At 48.0% G+C, this 17725-nt stretch overlaps 1 protein-coding gene across 4 annotated transcripts in view; it reads right to left on the reverse strand.

Annotated features, from left to right (window-relative positions):
• Nucleotides 1–10672: 10672 nt before the first annotated feature.
• Steap3 (STEAP3 metalloreductase) overlaps nt 10673–17725 on the reverse strand; it is a 39704-nt gene continuing 32651 nt past the window's right edge. For all 4 annotated transcript variants that reach the window (XM_032915301.1, XM_032915302.1, XM_032915303.1 and 1 more), the window contains one exon: nt 10673–12134. In XM_032915301.1, coding sequence (XP_032771192.1) covers nt 11853–12134 — 282 coding nt within the window. In that variant the 3' untranslated portion in view covers nt 10673–11852. The remainder of the gene's footprint in view (nt 12135–17725) is intronic.

The raw sequence follows: 17725 nt of genomic DNA on the forward strand, positions 1-17725 counted from the left end.
CCTCCATCTCCTCCTCTTCTCCACCAGCCCTGGTTTATTCTGTGCTGGGACCTCAGGGCTTTGCATGCACTAGGCAAGCTCACTACTGATGATTCCAGCCTCAGCAGATCTTTATGTTAATGAGAACCAGGCCGGCTAAAGCCTCCGAGTGGCTGTGAGAATGTTTCCATTCTTCTGGTTTTTTTTTCAGAACACGCGACCGTGTCATTTGAGAGTCCTGAGAGGTGCATCCTCCCTGCCGTGTGTGGCTCTGCCTCTCTAACCATTGGTCCTTTCACTCTGGCTGATATCTCTATGATAGATACGGTCTTAAATAGAAACAGTGATGATGAGCACCATTGACCGGCTCTTTAATTAATTAATTAGTTAATTAAGTCATGGCAACACCAGGGGTGGAGTCCAGAGCCCTGAGCTAGGCCAGTGCTGCGTCCCTGAGCTGTTCCCTCAGCCCTTGTTCTTGATTTTGTCATGAAATTCTCTTTTCTAAGAAAGCAGGAAAATTCTCTCTCTCTCCCTCCCTCCCTCCCTCTCTCTCTCTCTCTCTCTCTCTCTCTCTCTCTCTCTCTCTCCCCCTCCCTCTCTCCTCCCTCCCTCTCTCCCTCCCTCCCTCCGTCCTTCATCATGAATGGTGTCCTAGTCTGTTTTCTGCTGCTATAACAAAATACCTGGAGTTCAGTAATTTGTAAAGAAAACAGGTTTTGTTAACAGTTTTGGAGTCTGACGGTCCACAGCTGGATAGCTTTATAGACTGAGGTTCTGATAGGTTGTAGAAGATGGTATCACGGTTGTGGGGACATGTGCAGAGGGAGAGATCTCACGGGAGACAGAAAACTGGACACCAAGAAGGAAGAAGCTGTTCTTTCGTGTGTGTGTGTGTGTGTGTGTGTGTGTGTGTGTGTGTGTGTGTGTGTGTGCATGTGCATGTTTGTTTGTGCAGATCTATGCGTATGTGTGGTTTGAAAACATGTGCATACATGTGGAGGGTAAGGAGATCTCAGGTATCTGTCACCCTGTTTGTAGAGACAAGGTCTCTTACTGACCTGGACCTATCCCTAGGCAGTGAGCCTCAGGGATCTACTGTTTGTCTCCTCCATGCTGAGCTTACAAGTGTACACACCATGCTTGACTTTAAAAAAAAAATGTGTACGTATGTGATAGGGGAGTGGCTTCTGGTTAACGAAACTCAGGCCCTCATGTTTGTCTTTTTTTTTTTTTTTTTTAGTATTTCCTTTTTTTTTTTTTTCATCTTTATTAACTTGGGTATTTCTTATTTACATTTCAATTGTTACTCCTTTCCGGTTTCTGGGCCAACATCCCCCTAACCCCTACCCGTCCCCTTCTATATGGGTGTTCCCCTCCCCATCCTCCCCCCATTACCACCCTCCCCCCAGTAATCACGTTCACTGGGGGTTCAATCTTGGCAGGACCCAGGGCTTCCCCTTCCATTGGTGCTCTTACTAGGATATTCATTGCTACCTATGAGGTTGGAGTCCAGGGTCAGTCCATGTATAGTCTTTGGGTAGTGGCTTAGTCCCTGGAAGCTCTGGTTGCTTGGCATTGTTGTACATATGGGGTCTCAAGCCCCTTCAAGTTCTTCCAGTCCTTTCTCTGATTCCTTCAACGGGGGTCCCGTTCTCAGCTCAGTGGTTTGCTGCTGGCATTCACCTATGTATTTGCTGTATTCTGGTTGGGTCTCTCAGGAGAGATCTACATCCAACAGGAGTTGGCCTGTACTTCTTTGCTTCATCCATCTTATCTAATTGGGTGGCTGTATATGTATGGGCCACATGTGGGGCAGGCTCTGAATGGGTGTTCCTTCTGCCTCTGTTCTAAACTTTGCCTCCCTATTTCCTCCCAAGGGTATTCTGGTTCCTCTTTTAAAGAAGGAGTGAAACATTCTTATTATGGTCATCCTTCTTGAGTTTCATGTGTTCTGTGCATCTAGGGTAATTCGAGCAATTGAGGCCCTCATGTTTGTAAGGTGAGGGCTTTACCACTGTGCTGGGTAGTTTTGTGTCAACTTGACATAAGCTGGAGTCATCTGAGAGAATGAACCTCAACTGAGATACTGCCTCGGTATGATCAGGCTGTAGGCAAGCCTGCGTTTTCTTAATTAGTGATTGATGGGGGAGGGCCCAGCCCATTGTGGGTGGGGCCACCCCTAGGCTGGTGGTCCTAGGGTCTATAAGAAAGCAGGTTGAGCAAGCCATGGGGAGCATGCCAGTAAGCAGTATCCTTTCATGGCTTCTGCATCAGCTCCTGCCTGGTTTGGGTTTCTGTCTTGGCATCCCTCAGAGGACCGTGATCCAGGATATATACGCCAAATAAACCCTTTCCTCCTCAAGTTGCTTTTGGTCATGGCCTTTTTTTTGCAGCAATAGTAACCCTAACTAAGACACCAACAGAGCTGCCTCCTGGCCCTGGTGAGTTTTTGTTGGTTAGTTTTTATTTTCTGTCAACCAAATCTTGCAGGCTACTTATGTCTCTTGGGTCCTATCCCCGCCCGACCCCAACCCCTCGTAAGGGCAATGCTCAGTGATGACCTAGCCCCTTCCCCAACAGGCCTCACTCCTAAAGGGTCCCATCGCCTCTTAATAATGGCACATAGCAGACAGATTTCCAATGCATGACCTTGAAGAGACACATTTACACGACACCCAAACCATAGCAAATGGAGGATAAAGTTCATCATTTTCCTTTTTCTTGCTATAAAGATGTTCAAAAAAAAAAAAAGTTCCATGTGATGACTGTGGTTAGTGGTATTTATGGAATCTACATTAAGATGCGTTTGAATTCCTAGAATAAGCCAAAGGTAATCACATGGAAGGCCTTGGTAGTTTTAGGAGTGGAGTGCAATGTTCTTTCTTCATATATTGTCTTTTATTGTCCCCCAGAGTCTCTTAAAGTAAGTTGAGAATAGTTTGGTTTTTTAAAAACAAAAAATCTTTTTAGGAGTCTGGTGAGATGGCTCTGTGGTTACAAGCACCAGCTGCTCAGGACTGTCCGTAAGTCCCATTCCTGTGGAGCCAGAGTTCTCTTCTGGATTCTCCAAGCACACGTGGTTATAGCCTCATTCATTCTATCAGAATGGTGTTGGGTCCTCTGGAGCTGCAGTTGCAGGTGGCTGTGAGCCGCCTGACATATTTGCTGGGAACTGAACTCAGGACCTCTGGTAGAACAGTAGGTGCTCTTAACCACTGAGCCATCTCTCCAGACCTCGCATGTAATTGTTTATGGTTTCTTAAAAATTCTGTTTCATCTGTACTGTTGTCTCCTCTTAAATTTTCAATGGTTTATTTGAATTTTTGTCTTTCTAGTCATGATCAGCCTTATCAAAGATTCTTTTATTTGATTAGTCTAATTGAAAAAACGATTCTCAGGGTTGCTGCTTCCTTTACTGAGGTGTTTCTTGCTTCATGAATTCTGTTTATCCTTCAGTGTACTGTGGATTTTAAATTTTTCTTTATTATTTTACTTTTTTTGTGGTTTGGTTGTGGTTCCTGTCAAGAGTATTGATTTGCTTCTAATTAGTACTTTTGCTGCATCCTGAACTCTTTGGTAGAGGTATTTAATAATAATCCAATTAAAATTTTTTGAAAAGTTTCTATTACAGTTTTCTCTTTGATAAATGACCTAATTAGAAGTGAATATTTTAAATTTCAAATGTTTGGACATTTAAAATACCACATTGTTCTTGAATTCTAATGGTTTCTTTTTTTCATTGAATTTAGAGAATGTATTCTACATACTTATTTTTCTCTACTTGTTAAAATTTGCTTTATGGCCTATTCTTGGGAATAGAACTGTGACATTGAGTTCTATTGTTAAGCACGCAGATAATGTTGGATTTAGTACAGTGATGGCCTCGCTCTCCCTCCCTCGACCTTCCTGCCTCCTGGCTAACCTCGCTGGTTGCAGCCATTAACTTAACACAAGACAGAATCATCTTGGAAGAGGGGATCTCAATGAGCGATTGCCTTCCTCAGCTTGCCACAAGCAACTCTGTGCCTACGAAAGGGAGTGCCGTCTCTGGGCTACATAGGAAAGGAGCTGAGCAAGCCACGGGGAGCAAGCCAGTAAGCAGCACTCCTCCATGGCTCCTGCTTCAGTTCCTGCCTCCGGGTTCCTTCCTTGACTCCCTTCATAATGTGAGATGTAAGAAGGAATAAGCCCTCTTTTTTCTTCTTCTAGCTGCTTTTGGTCTTGGTATTTATCACAGAAATAGAAAAAGCAAGCTAAGATATATATATATATATATGTATATACATATATACATATATATATATAATCATTATATTATGCAGATGTGTCTATGTGAGTCCGTGTGTGTGAGTGCAGGCATCTGGGGAGGCTGGCAGGGGGCATTGTTGGAAACCCCTGGAGTGGATGTGAGTTGCCCAAAGTGTGTCCTCTGCAAGATCAGCGAGTGTTCCTAACCACTGAAAAGTCTTCCCAACCCCTCTTCATGTATTTTGGGGCAACATTATTTAATGAGTTCAATTATAAATATTTAAATATTTTAGCATTACATAATGACCCTCTCTACCCCAAATAATGCCTTCTGTCATAAAGTATACTTTAATGACAATCTAGCCACCCCTGTCTTAATGTTTCTTTCTTCCTGACACATTTTTTTCTACCATTACCTTTGGTCTTTAGGTATGCAGCTGTATACATGATTAATTCTATGCATAACTATATTAATAAAATCCAATCAGACAGACTCCATCCTTTTTGAAATAATAAAAATTTCTATTTTGTAGGAAAGTTTACTTAGTTTGAGAATTACCTTAAATTTCTTTCCTTTTAGAAAGCTTAATCTTCATATTGTATACTTTTCTTTGTTGCAAATATTTGATGTGTTTATTATTTGCTATTATTATTTTATGATATTATTATATCATTTTAATTAATTAAATTAATTGATTTAATTTCCCTCACCACTCTCCATCTTTTAAAACAGATTTTTGTTTATTCTTTCAGAATAAAGACTCCATTTTGTGTTTATTTATTTCATGCATGCGGATGATGTGTTTTGATCGAATTGGTCTCCGTTCCTTCCCCTTCGACTGCTCCAGGCCTGCCCTGTCATGTCTTCCTCACAACTTCACGATGTCTTTTGTTTAACCCACTGAGTCTAATTAGTGTTGTGAGCATCGCCTGGGTACAGGGTCACCCACTGGAGCAGGGCCCTGTGCCTAAAGAAAACTGACTCCCCCCCTGCACCAGCCACTGCCTGCCAACAGCAGCCGGGGAGTGGTCTCACAGCTACCCTCACAGCTCCTTGTCTCTTGAATGAAGAGCACAGTCTATCTGTGCTCATTGTGGTGATTGGCCATCCAGCCTTGGCTAATGTCAGAGGTCAACCTCAGGTGTCAGCCCCTATTTTCCATCTCATTTTGAGACCACCTTTTGTTTACTGCTGTGTACCCCAGGTTAGCTGGCTCTTGGACTTCCGGGAAGTCTCCTGTGTTTCTTCCCATCCCCTTTTGGCAGCCCCAGGATTACAGTCACCACATATCCTGCTTTTTATGTGAGTTCTGGGGATTCAAATTCAGGTCCTCCCACTGAAGGGTTGCTTTGGGCAGCCCCCTTTGCTATAAAACCTACAGTGGACACCTCCTGAGCTCCCCAGCTACAGTGGGGAGAGGGCCTAGGGAGGCTGGTTTAGTGTCCTGGCAGCACGGCTGTGCTGGAGAACAGGCTCTCAGATGCCAGGCCCCTGCTCCTTCTGTGAACAGAGAAGCTGTGCTCCTTTCTCTGCCTCAGGAGACACTGGTGTCTAGGCACGGGTTACTGCGTGTTAGAAAGACCCTGTCAGACTTGGAGACTCAGGGGAGTTAGAGATCTTAGTGGACACTGGTGAGTTTGCCTCAGTGCACATTGGCTTCCAGGGGTCCTGGGGATCGAACTTGGGTCTTCAGGCTTGGCAGCAAGCCCCTTTACTCACTGAGCCCCCTCATTGCTTGGAATTTCTTTGTTTCCTATTTCTTCTTCTTCAGCCACTCCTCTGGGCTCCTTGGCCTTTTCACCAAGCCTGTTTTTAGGGAAGGACTGTTGGGAGCCTCTTAACTTTCGTTTCCTGAAAATGCTCATGTCCCCTCATTTCTTTTCGACAAGGTCACATGCGTCCCAGGTTGGTTTTGGACTTGCGTGATCTGGAACTTCTGATTCTCCCCCTAAGCTCTGGGCTTGAAGGATCACACCCCCATGTCTGGTTTAAGCGATACTGGGGATCAAACCCCAGGCTTCATTCATGTCCTCCAAATCCTCGCTTGATCTGGACCAGGTGCATGCACTTTTAATCCCTACACTTGGGAAGCAGAGGCCGGTGGTTCTCTGTTCGTTCATGGCTAGCCTGGCCTATGTAGTTACAGGTTGGCCAAGACTACATGAGAAGAGCCTGTCTCACAACTTAGTAAATAAATAGTGTCTATGTAAATAAAGATGATCACCCTGTCTGTTAAGAGCTGTAGCCACTATTTTCTGATTCCCGCCGACACGTTAGGAACTCTCTTACCATCTACAATGGAAGTGACTTGTCTTTTTGTCTTGAGCACGACTTTCTTTTGCTTCTCTGCCTGCTGGTGAACCCTGTGCTTTCTGCTTCGGTTAGATCCCAGTCTTACTGGCTTTAGAAGACCTTGGTTTCCACCTCCTCACCATTTGCTTTCTCACAGTTCTTTCCTTGTGCAACTCCAATGAATGGTGTCATGAGAGTCTCTTTTTCTTTCTTACGCTTTTGTTTATTCTCTTTATGTGTATGAGTATTTGGCTGTATGCATGTATGTGCACTGCATGCACACCTGTTGGTCCCCTAGAGTGGGGGTTACAGAGGTTTGTGAGCCACTGTGTGGGTGCTGGGAATCAAACTGGGTTCGTACAAGAGTAACTACTATTAACCACTGAGCCATCTCTCCGGCCACTCCCCCTTTTTAAAGATGTTTTATTTGGAACATGTGAATATGTGTGTGTGTGTGTGTGTGTGTGTCTGTGTTTCTCTGTGTGTGTGTCTCTCTCTATATCTCTCTCTGTGTGTCTGTCTCTCTCTCTGCGTGTATCTGTCTCTCTGTCTCTGTGTGTGTGTGTCTGTGTTTCTCTGTGTGTATCTCTCTCTCTGTGTCTGTGTGTCTGTGTTTCTCTGTATCTCTTTCTCTCTGTGTCTCTGTGTATGTCTCTCTCTGTGTGTGTCTGTGTCTCTCTGTATCTCTTTCTCTCTGTGTCTTTGTGTATGTCTCTCTTTCTGTGTGTGTGTGTGTCTGTGTTTCTCTGTGTGTATCTCTTTCTGTGTCTCTGTGTATCTCTCTGTGTGTGTGTCTGTGTCTCTGTGTGTATCTGTCTCTCTGTCTCTGTGTGTGTATCTCTCTCTATCTCTCTCTGTGTCTGTGTCTCTCTGTATGTATGTCTCTCCATCTCTGTGTATGTCTCTGTGTGTGTGTGTGTCTGTGTTTCTGTGTATGTCTCTCTCTCTCTGTGTGTGTGTGTGTGTGTGTGTGTGTGTGTGTGTGTGTGTGTTTGATCCACATGTGGAGGTGCCTACTGAGGCCATATCCCTGGAAGTTGGATTTACAGGTACTGATGAGTCATCGGATTCAGACACTGAGAACTGAACTCTTGTCCTCTTCGAGAGCAGCAAATGCTCTTTACCTGATCCACAACTCCTGCCCCAGGGTCACTATTAGTCTTTTTAGTTTTAATTCCTTTTGCTTTGGAAAATAATAACTTTTATCCTGAGCTATCATATAGATGCCGGAAACTAAACTGAGTCCTAGCCTTCTGGAAGAGCAAGTGCTCTTAATTGAAAAGTCATCTCTAGAGAGAGACCTCTTTTAAAAATATGTTTACTTCTTGAGAATTTCATATTGCACGCAACGTATTTTGATCATATTTACCTCCATCTGCTTCCTCCAATGTCTCCCAATCATCTCCTACTTCCTGCTAACTTCGTGGTTTGGATGGTTGGTTGGTTGGTTGGTTGGTTGGTTGGATGGTTGGATGGTTGGTTGGTTGGTTGGATGGTTGGATGGTTGGTTGGTTGGTTGGTTGGTTGGATGGTTGGATGGTTGGTTGGTTGGTTGGTTGGTTGGTTGGTTGGTTGGTTGGTTGGTTGGTGCTCCTCATTCTTTTATTAACCCACCGAGTTCAATTGATGCTCTCTGTGTACTCATGGGACTGGGGCCATCCACTGGTACATGCTCAGCCTACCAGTGCCCACACCCTTAAAGAAAACTGACTCTCCATACTCCAAAAGCTACCAACTGTCCATAGCTGCTCAGCTAAAGGTGGAATGCACTCCATGCTGGAACACTGAGTGGCTCCATCTTGGTTCAGGCAGCCATAGCTGCTGTGGGTTCATGAGGGCGAGGGTTCTGTCATGTCTAGAAGACACCAGTTCTGCTCTTTAAGATCTTTGGGGATGGCCCTGTGCTGCCTGGCCTGTGCGTTGCTGATGGTGAATGCCTTGATACTAGTGAGCTGGTGTGAACAAGGTTGATTTCCACTAGGAAGCAGCCAGCAGCCAGGCAGCCCTTTGCACATCTGTAGGCCCCTGTGCCTTTTCAGCCCCACTAACTGCCTTGCTTCCTGAGAGGTCAGTGGAGCCTTAGAAGAATGTCTCAGGCTGAGATGGCTCAGTAAAGGCACTTGTTTCTAAGACCTGAGTTCTATCCATGGAGCCTACATGGAGGAAGCAAAACTTGACTCCTTCAAATTGTCCTCTCTCTCTCTCTCTCTCTCTCTCTCTCACACACACACACACACACACACACACACACACACACACACACACACACACCTTGCCCACACATAATGCAATAACAAAAATCAAACAAATAAAAAGTATATTTTCAGCACAGAGACTGGATTTAGCAGGACAGATTCCCCGGAGGTGGAAAGCCCGATGGGTGAGGACATATTTCACGATTGACTAAGTGTTTTGAAAATCAGGCTCTGCCCGCAATGGGAACTTGCAGAAACAAGCCAGGTTTCTGGTCCTGTAAAGGAACCCAGCGCTCGGTGAGCAGGACCTCATTATTCACCTCATGGGAGGGGAGGGGAGGTTCACATAGCCAGTGTGTCCAAGGGGAGGGTTGGAATGAAACGTCCAAGTCCCACTGTGTATGAAGCAGAAGCACGTGTGAACTGTTGGAGATCTAGTTCAGCAGAGATAAACTATCTGAACTTGTAGAAATCTGTGAGACCACCGCTGACAAACACCACTTTATAGGCTTTCCAGGAAATATGCAGTTTTGTGTGGATGTGTGTGCAGGGTGGCAGACAGCCTTGACTGTCACCCCTCAGGCGCCTTGTTTTTTACAACCTAGACCCTGTTGTGGGGACCTCTCCTGCTCCATCACTCCTCTGCACACCCGCCGTTCCTCAGTGGCACAGATTAATGTGTATGGCCGAGTGAGGACAGACTCCGGCCACCAAGGAACCATTGCCTATGTGATCCTGTTGCCGGAAAGCCTGGAGCTCACACGGTGGCTCTGGGCGGTCACTTCTGAGATGAAACAGGAACCGTGTCCACTGTAGAAAGACTTTGTGTGTCCACCCCAGCCTGTGGCATTTCATCCCTAGAGCACTGGGCTGAGGTACTCTGGGAGTTAGAGAGTGACCCGTCTCCTGGAAGCTGCTGACTGCCCGGGGAGATGGGAAGAATCAGGGACAGAAGAAAGATCAGGGATAAGAGCATGGCCCACCTGCCACCCATGAGCTGATTGACAGGAACCCACTTCCCATCCGGTAAGCAGCTGTGGCAGCAATAGGGCGAGGAAAGAAGTTATGCTATACCGCTGTGGGCACCTCTGTCACCGTGGGCACCTCTGCTACAAGGAGCCACCTCCCTCCAGAGAGAGATGGAGAAGGCAGTAGATCGCCACCAGCTGGGAACACTTGTGACATTCAGTGTTCTTCCTCCTCGCAGTCAGCAGGGAAGTCTTTGGCCCGTTATGCTGGAATTCTCTGCTTTGCCTCCAGTGGTCCTCTGAGGGTCATGGCTGGCGCCAGTTCAGGTCGTAGGTCCTGTTCCTAGAATGGAGTATTGGCTGCCCATACCTGCAAGCAGCAGCCAGACTCCCCAGCATGGCACCTCTGCTCAGTGTGGGCCCGACAAAAGGATTTTTGCACTGGGCTCTGCCCCCTTTTCACTTAGTGATGCCTGCCCGGTGGGAAGAGGGACATCTCGTCCTGTGTACTTTGGCTGATCCTTCTTCCTTCCCTGTGTCAAAAGATGCTTCCTGGCCCAGGGGAGCCACAGAATCTCTCTTACGTAATGATAGCTCTCTCAAGCTCCATGGGATTTGGAGGCCTGGCTGAGTAACTCTTTCCTCACAGATGGATGTCACAGGGCTGGGAGGATAGATGTGCTATGCCCTGGCTGTGGTCTGACCCTCCGTGTTTGGGGCGGTAAAGTTTGACACTTACAGCGTTGGCAGAAAAGCCCCTCCCAGTTGCTCTGAATTATACAGGAGTTTCTTCAGGATTCCTGAGACAGCAGATACCGAAACACATGTGCACACTTGCCTGAATGTTTACTCATGTGCGCACGCACACACACTCACACTCACACACACACACACACACACACACACACACACACACGAACATATGTTACATTTCTCCTATACACGCCCGTGGTTAGGTCTAACTAATAAACCAGGCACAGGAAAGCTTGGTAATAACAAAGGATGCGGTCTCTTTAAGAATTCAAAAAACAATATTTGCAGACTTTTATGGTTGATGGTAACTGGGAGGGAGGGAGGCAAAAGCATGGGAAAGGGGGCCGTGGGACCCCCCTGAAGGGCATGGGGCCACTGTGTTTCCTGGGTGCTCAGAAGGTAGGTTCTCTGCCTACAGGCAACAGGGATCCCTGTCATTCTCATTAGGGACCAATTTAATGAAGGCAGGCCTGGGAACGATGGTTATTCTCCCAATCTCTAATGCTTCCCTCCCCCCTGAATTGCCCCGACAAGAGTCCACTCCATGGAGATGTCCAAATTAGTGATGGGAAAGGCGAGAAGGCACAGTGGTTTAAAGAGGGTCACCACCAACTTAATGGAGGGGAAACAATTATACTTCTTCTGAAGATCAGGTTCGTTAATGGCTCTGGTGAGGTGGTGACTTCACACCTTCGCAGAAGGAGCAATTTGCAGGCTCCACGGTGACTCTGGACTTTCAGGGAGTGGGGAACAATCTCGGCTCAGCTAGGATCAGATGGGGCCACTTCAGACCGCTCCCGGAAGAAAGGACAGACCTGCGAAAGCTCCTGCACAGATTGCGGGGGATCCCGCTGAGCCTCCCCACGAGAGCCCAGGGAAGCGGGAGCAGGAGGGTCCAGACCTGGTCCCTCTGTTCATCAGAGGCTTGTTTCCTAGCCCTGGGATGGGGGAGGCTGCACCAGAGCCAGCTCTTGCCTCAGCTCTGCACCAACGTTAGGATGTGGCTAACAGGGAATGTAGAGAACAGGGATTAAAGGTAGAATCCAACAAAATACAGTCTCTCTCATACCAGAAGTGTCTGTCTGTCTCTGCAGATACCACAAGGGTGGGATCTGCTGTTTAATGTGTGGCATTTGCTCTGAAATGCTCAAGTTGAAATATAGGGACCCTGCATAAGTTGAAATATAAGGACCCACTATTTTTTTTAACTAAGTAAGAATAATAGTAAATCCTATTATATGAAATATATGTGAGTACTTATCGCATGTGTGGTACGCCATTCTGAGTATCTCGGCATACACCTGCATCCCAGAAATTCAGACCTCGGCCACCCACGCATATACCATCACAGAAAAGAGACCCGAACCCAGCCCAGGGCCCCCACAAGCTGTGCCTGTCTCCATTTCCAGGGCCTCACACGTGGCTTGTTTTCTCCCCCTGTGTGTGGCCAGCAGGCAGCATGAACTTGACAGCACCATCCCTCTCCCAGCCCCTGCGGATCTTGGCGAGTCTGTGGCTGAGGCAGGGCAGGAGGAAGAGACCCTTGGCCAGGATGATGACACAGGGCAGGAGCAGCGTGAGCGTGAATGTGGGCGGCAGGTAGAACTTGTAGTGGTTTTCCTCAAAGGCACGGGTCCAGCCATAGGTGAGGGTGTGCATTGTGCTCAGCATCAGGGCCACGAAGCCCAGCGTGGACTGTGGGAAGAGAGAAGGCAGGAATGAGAGGATGGCCACTGAGGCCAGGACACTGCCGGTTCAAATCCCAGCCAGTGCCAAGCTGAAGTCCCACGGATGAACTTGCCAGGTTTGACAGCGAGTTAGCTGGCCCTGGCCACCATCCCCTCCCCCACTTCTTTCTGACAGGGCTTCTTTCCTTCTGGTCTACTCTCAAACTCTGTATGTAGCTAAGGGTGACCTTGACCTCCTGATCTTCCCACCTCTAGCTCACAAATGCTCTGCTGGGGAGAGAATCCAGGGCTTCATGCACACAAGGCAAACCCTCTGCTCCTGAGCTGCAACCCCAGAGCCCTCCGCTCTTCTTCTGTACGATGCCGCTATTGCTTCCTAAACTATCTGTGCCTGCATCCCTGGCCAGAAACAGGAGCTGCACCCAGCTAAAGGCATATAAAGATTGACCTAGGGGTTGGGGATTTAGCTCAGTGGTAGAGCGCTTGCCTAGGGAAGCACAAGGCCCTGGTTCGGTCCCAGCTCCAAAAAAAGAAAAAAAAAAAAAAAAAAAAAAAGATTGACCTGGGCAGATCTGACAGACAACTGCACTTTCTGTCCTTTCTTTCACTTCTCCTTTTCTTTCAGCTATGTTGTTTGGTATTCCGAGGACTCCCAGCAAACTTTTAAATGGAATTACAGCAAGGGAGCTTAAGAAAAAAAAAAAAACACTCCACTGATTTTATTTACATTTTCATTTATATTAGAATAGAAGCAAAGGTCTGCTGGCTTAGCCAAACCAGATTTTTGCAGATAATACCAAGCTGATGTAAGGCTGGATTATAAAGGGAATTCATTATACAGTCTTAAGGAGAAGCACAAGGTAGCTAGGTACAGTGTCGAGCTCCAGACAGAGGGAGGGCATCATTCAGAAGGTCGTTCCTTGTGATGTTCCAGCTTAGCATTACGACAAGCATTTTCCAAGGGCTACACCCTGTCTTCACCTCCCCTCCGTGTGTGTGTGTGTGTGTGTGTGTGTGTGTGTGTGTGTGTGTACACATGCATGTGTGTGTATGTGTGTGTGTATATGTGTGTGCGAGTGCACGCGTGCGCACGGGCGCAGAGACTGACGTTGATGTCAGGAATCATCCTTGCTCACTCTTCCACCTTATTCATTGAGGCAGGGTCTCTCAGGCAAACCAGAGCTTGCCGATGAGCCTGGTCTCTCTAGACAGCTTGCTTAGGGAGCAAATCTCCACTTTCTGAGGTTGGAATTGCAGATAGGCCCCAGGCCTACTCAGCATTTATGTGGGCTCTGGAAACCAAAACTTATGTGGCAAGCATTTTAACCGATGGGCCATCTTCCAAGCTCTGCTCCCACTACGTTTTTTTAAAGTCCAAACAAAATACCCAAATGCAGCCAGTGGTGGTGCACACCTTTAATCCCAGGACTCAGGTGGCCGGCCTAGTCTACCTTTTGAGTTCCAGGACGGACGGCCAAGGCTACACAGAGAAGACAGGTCTAGAAAAGCCCCTCCCCCTCCAAAACTAAATGCAATGAGACCCCCTGTCTCTCTCCATCTGATTTTATTTTTGAAAATCGGTCAATCAGAGGCTGGTTTCGAACCAATGCTGCACATTAATATCAGCTGAGAGGCTTGGGGGAAACGAGAGTGTGTTAGCCCCATCCTCAGAAATTCAGATTCAACTGGTTTAGGGCGGAGCTCAGTCAGCTGTTGTTTTTCAGAGTTCAGCAGATGATACAAATGTGCCACCGGGACAAAGCTACTAATTTTGGAAACCCTCACACCCACATCCTTCTAGCTGGAGGTTGAGGGACCCACGCAGGGCCCCAGTGCCCAGGCTGCTTTATGGATGAGGGCAGAGCTCTCGTTCCTCTTCAAATAAAAAACCACTGGCCACATGTCAGGGTGGTGGTTCCTGCATAGACCGATGAAGCAGCCCTAAGGACCCACTCAGGCCTAGGACGTGACCTCCTGGGACACACCCTGAACCGCCAGTGTTGGATCCACGTGGGCCAGTGTCTTAAGCACTCCATGTGAAGACTGAGGGACGGACGAGCATGTTGGCCCAGCCTGGAGACCAGCCCAGGGTCCCGCTGCCACAGCCAGCCCCTCATGTATCCCTTCTTTGTTTTCTGAGTTCTGTGATACACGTGGCAGGAATCCTAACTTTGGGCTAGTAATTTCTAGCCAGGGCCGACAGCCAGAAAGCCTTTAGATTTTCCAATCCTGCTTGGAAGTCTGGATGTTTTCAGAGAATTTGCTTTCCCTAAAATTCTCTCTGTCCTTGGGAACAGTTTTTGAAATTTCTAGAGGACCAAAGGAAATTAGAAGGAAAAGAGTTGTCAAGGAGCCATTAATAACCCCAACCCCAGACACACACACACCAAGCTGGGGCCATTTTTATCACACAGAAGCTTGTTAGCGTGGCTCCTGCTGGCCCTCAATTACTACAGCATGAAGGGGCCTTGGTCATCGCTCACCAAGTGGGGGTCAGGCGGGTCCTTGTCCTTATTTCAGGCAGCGGCTGCGAGCAAGGTCAGAGGAAGAGCCTGTAACTCAGGGACAGAACTTGGGGTTTCAGGGCTGCACCCCGATTTCTTTGCAGATATGTTATGTCCTCCTGGGCACTACATTGTTAACAGGGAGTCTAACTGAACAGGACAAGCCTAATGCGGCTGACGCCAAATAAAAACAAAGAAAGAAAAGAAAGAAAGAAAGAAAGAAAGAAAGAAGGAAGGAAGGAAGGAAAGAGGGAGGGAGGGAGGGAAGAAGGTAGGAAGGAAGGAAGGAAGGAAGGAAGGAAGGAAGGAAGGAAGGAAGGAAGGAAGGAAACCCAAACCCAAACGGAAAACTTTGAAAACTGCTGTGGAGGGCTGGGGATGTAACTCAGGAGTAGAGTGCTTGCCTGGCATGTACGAGTTCCTGGGGTCCGTCCCCAGCACCTCATAAACAGGGCACCGTGTTGCACACCTGTGCTCTCAGCATTTGAGAGGCAACAGCAGGAGGGTCAGAAGTTCAAGGCCATCCTCAGCTATGTAGACAGTTTAAGGCTAGCCTGGGCTACATGGGATCCTGTCTCAAAGAGGAAATAAGCAAAGAAAAGAGCTGCAGGTATAACTCGGCTAGTCAAAGGCTTGCCTAGTGTGCATGGAGGCCCAGATTCCATCACAGTACCACAGAAATGTGTATGGTGGTCTATGCCACCCAGTCCCCCAAACTGAACTGAACCAAAGCAAACTAAAGTAAACCAAACCAAACCAAACCAAACAGCCACACCCAAATCACCTTGGGATCTTTTAATGGGATCAGTATTTCAGTGGCTCTTGGACCAGCTAAACAAAGCATGCCAGGCGCAGAGGTTGGTCCAGGGTCTTTGGAACACCAATCGGTTTTTAAACCAACAGCCCCTCACTGCATGTGAACTTGACAGGAGTCAAGAAGGCCAGACCTTCCCTTGAACCCCGACTCCCACCCCCGCAGGTGTCACTGGGCACAGAAAGCCCACCTTTTACATGTGTCCACTCATCGCCCGGGTGGGGACAGGGACAGGCGATGAGACAGAAGCTCCAAAGCACAGAGATGAGTGTCTGGTGGACAGGGTGGGGTGGGGGCTGAGTGTGTGGGGCACGGGTGCTTTGGAACTGATCCTGTGTTCCTGCCACTGGAGGGCAGCATGCGTGTCACCGGGTCACCTAGACTTCCAGGCTGTCCCGGAGCATCTGAGCAGGGAGGCCTGACATCTGTATCTCTCAGGAGGTGCTTTGTGGCATTAGAACCTTCCAGCAACTCCCGTTGTAAACATTGTTGATGGCAGCTGACAATAAGAAATGTATTATGTATTCCACACAGCCAGGCATAACAGAGAGAGAGAGAGAGAGAGAGAGAGAGAGAGAGAGAGAGAGACAGACAGAGAGACAGACAGAGAGAGACAGAGAGAGAGAGAGAGAGACAGAGAGAGAGAGAGAGAGAGAGAGACAGAGACAGAGACAGAGAGAGACAGAGAGACAGAGACAGAGAGAGAGAGACAGAGAGACAGAGAGAGAGAGAGACAGAGAGAGAGACAGAGAGAGAGACAGAGAGACAGAGAGAGACAGAGAGAGAGAGAGAGAGACAGAGAGAGAGACAGAGAAACACTGAGAGAGAGACAGAGAGAGAGACAGAGACAGAGACAGAGACAGAGAGAGAGACAGAGAAACAGAGAGAGAGAGAGAGAGTAGCGGTTGGGAGTCAGGTCTGCCGCATGCATCTGTGGTCCCAGTGAGGAGGATCTCGAGCCCAGGAGTTTGAGGCCAGCCTGTGTAACACAGTGAGACCCTGTTCCCAGTCAAGACAGAAACAGATGGCTGATGCTTTTCAGAGACAGTGGGTGTGTGACCAGATATCCCAAGAAGAGCAGCGAGGCGCTTTCCACTTCCTTCTTACCTGCCTCACAAACAATGTCTCACATTAATTTCGTTTTTCAGGAGTGTACATTGGGGGTTGGGGGACAGAGGCGTGGTCTGCCCACACCCACAGAGCAGGTGATGCCAGAACTGGTGTCTGGGGGCCCTGGCAGACCCTCCTCCATACTAGGTCCTCAGGAGAGGGAGCTGAGGTTTCTGAGGCTAGAGCACAGGCGTCAGACACCCCCAAATGAAACCTTGCCGCTTCAGTACGTAAAGCATGACTTCTGGAGCCCTAGCCAGCTTTTGCTAACAAAATCAAATCCATAGGCTTCCTCCAGCAGCCAGAGCCGGAGCATGTAATCTATAGCTGCTTAAGGAAAGAACTTTCTGGAAAGGGAAGCGACCCACAGCCTGTTTTAATTGTAGCCAAACCACATACCCAGAATACTTGAGGCGGGAAGAGAAAAATCCGAGATTTGGGTATGGGATTAGTCCCAGATCAAGAAAAGTCCTTTCCTCCCCACCCTCTTAGGCCAGCGTGCGTCAGCCCTGAGCCCTCCTCCAGGGGCCTTCTGGGAGAAGCAGAGCCCTTGAGATTCACAGCCATGGTTTAAAAACCAACCGCAACTGTTTGGTTCTAAGGTACGCTAAGGGTCCCTAGTCACAAAGAATTAATTTGGGTTACATAAGAGCAGCATTCTGTCACTGTCCCTCTGAGTCCTTGCTGAACAGAGAAACTACGACAGATTTTGGTTGACAGTTGGGGTGGATATGAGGCTGTTCTCTGCCCTGATACAACCGGCAGGAGCCATGCTGAGACAGCCTCATCCACCGGAGGGACGGGTTGGTCTGCAGGGGCTGACCCTTGTGTGCTTTATGAAGAATAGCGGAAGGTGCCCAGGGAATTCGAGACAAGTCCCCCAGGTGAGCGGTGTGTCCCTTACAAGGAGTGCATCCCAACTGCATCCCTGGCCTGGAGTGCGGCCTGGTGTGCGGTGTATGCTCAGAGTGGCCGCTGCCTTGAAGGATGCCGAGGAGACCCTTTCCCAGCAGCACTGGCTCCCTGAATGTCGACAGCTGTCATCTGAGAGACAGAGTCAACGTGGCAGTGTTCACAGATACCTGCCTATCAGAAGTCTGTGTGTATGAAGCACACTAGAATCTCCAGTGTGTCAATGTACACCGTGACTCTCTTTGGGGGAGTAAATCC

The sequence above is a fragment of the Rattus rattus genome, chromosome 10 (genome assembly GCF_011064425.1).
Source record: "Rattus rattus isolate New Zealand chromosome 10, Rrattus_CSIRO_v1, whole genome shotgun sequence".
In the NCBI taxonomy this organism is placed as follows: domain Eukaryota; kingdom Metazoa; phylum Chordata; class Mammalia; order Rodentia; family Muridae; genus Rattus; species Rattus rattus.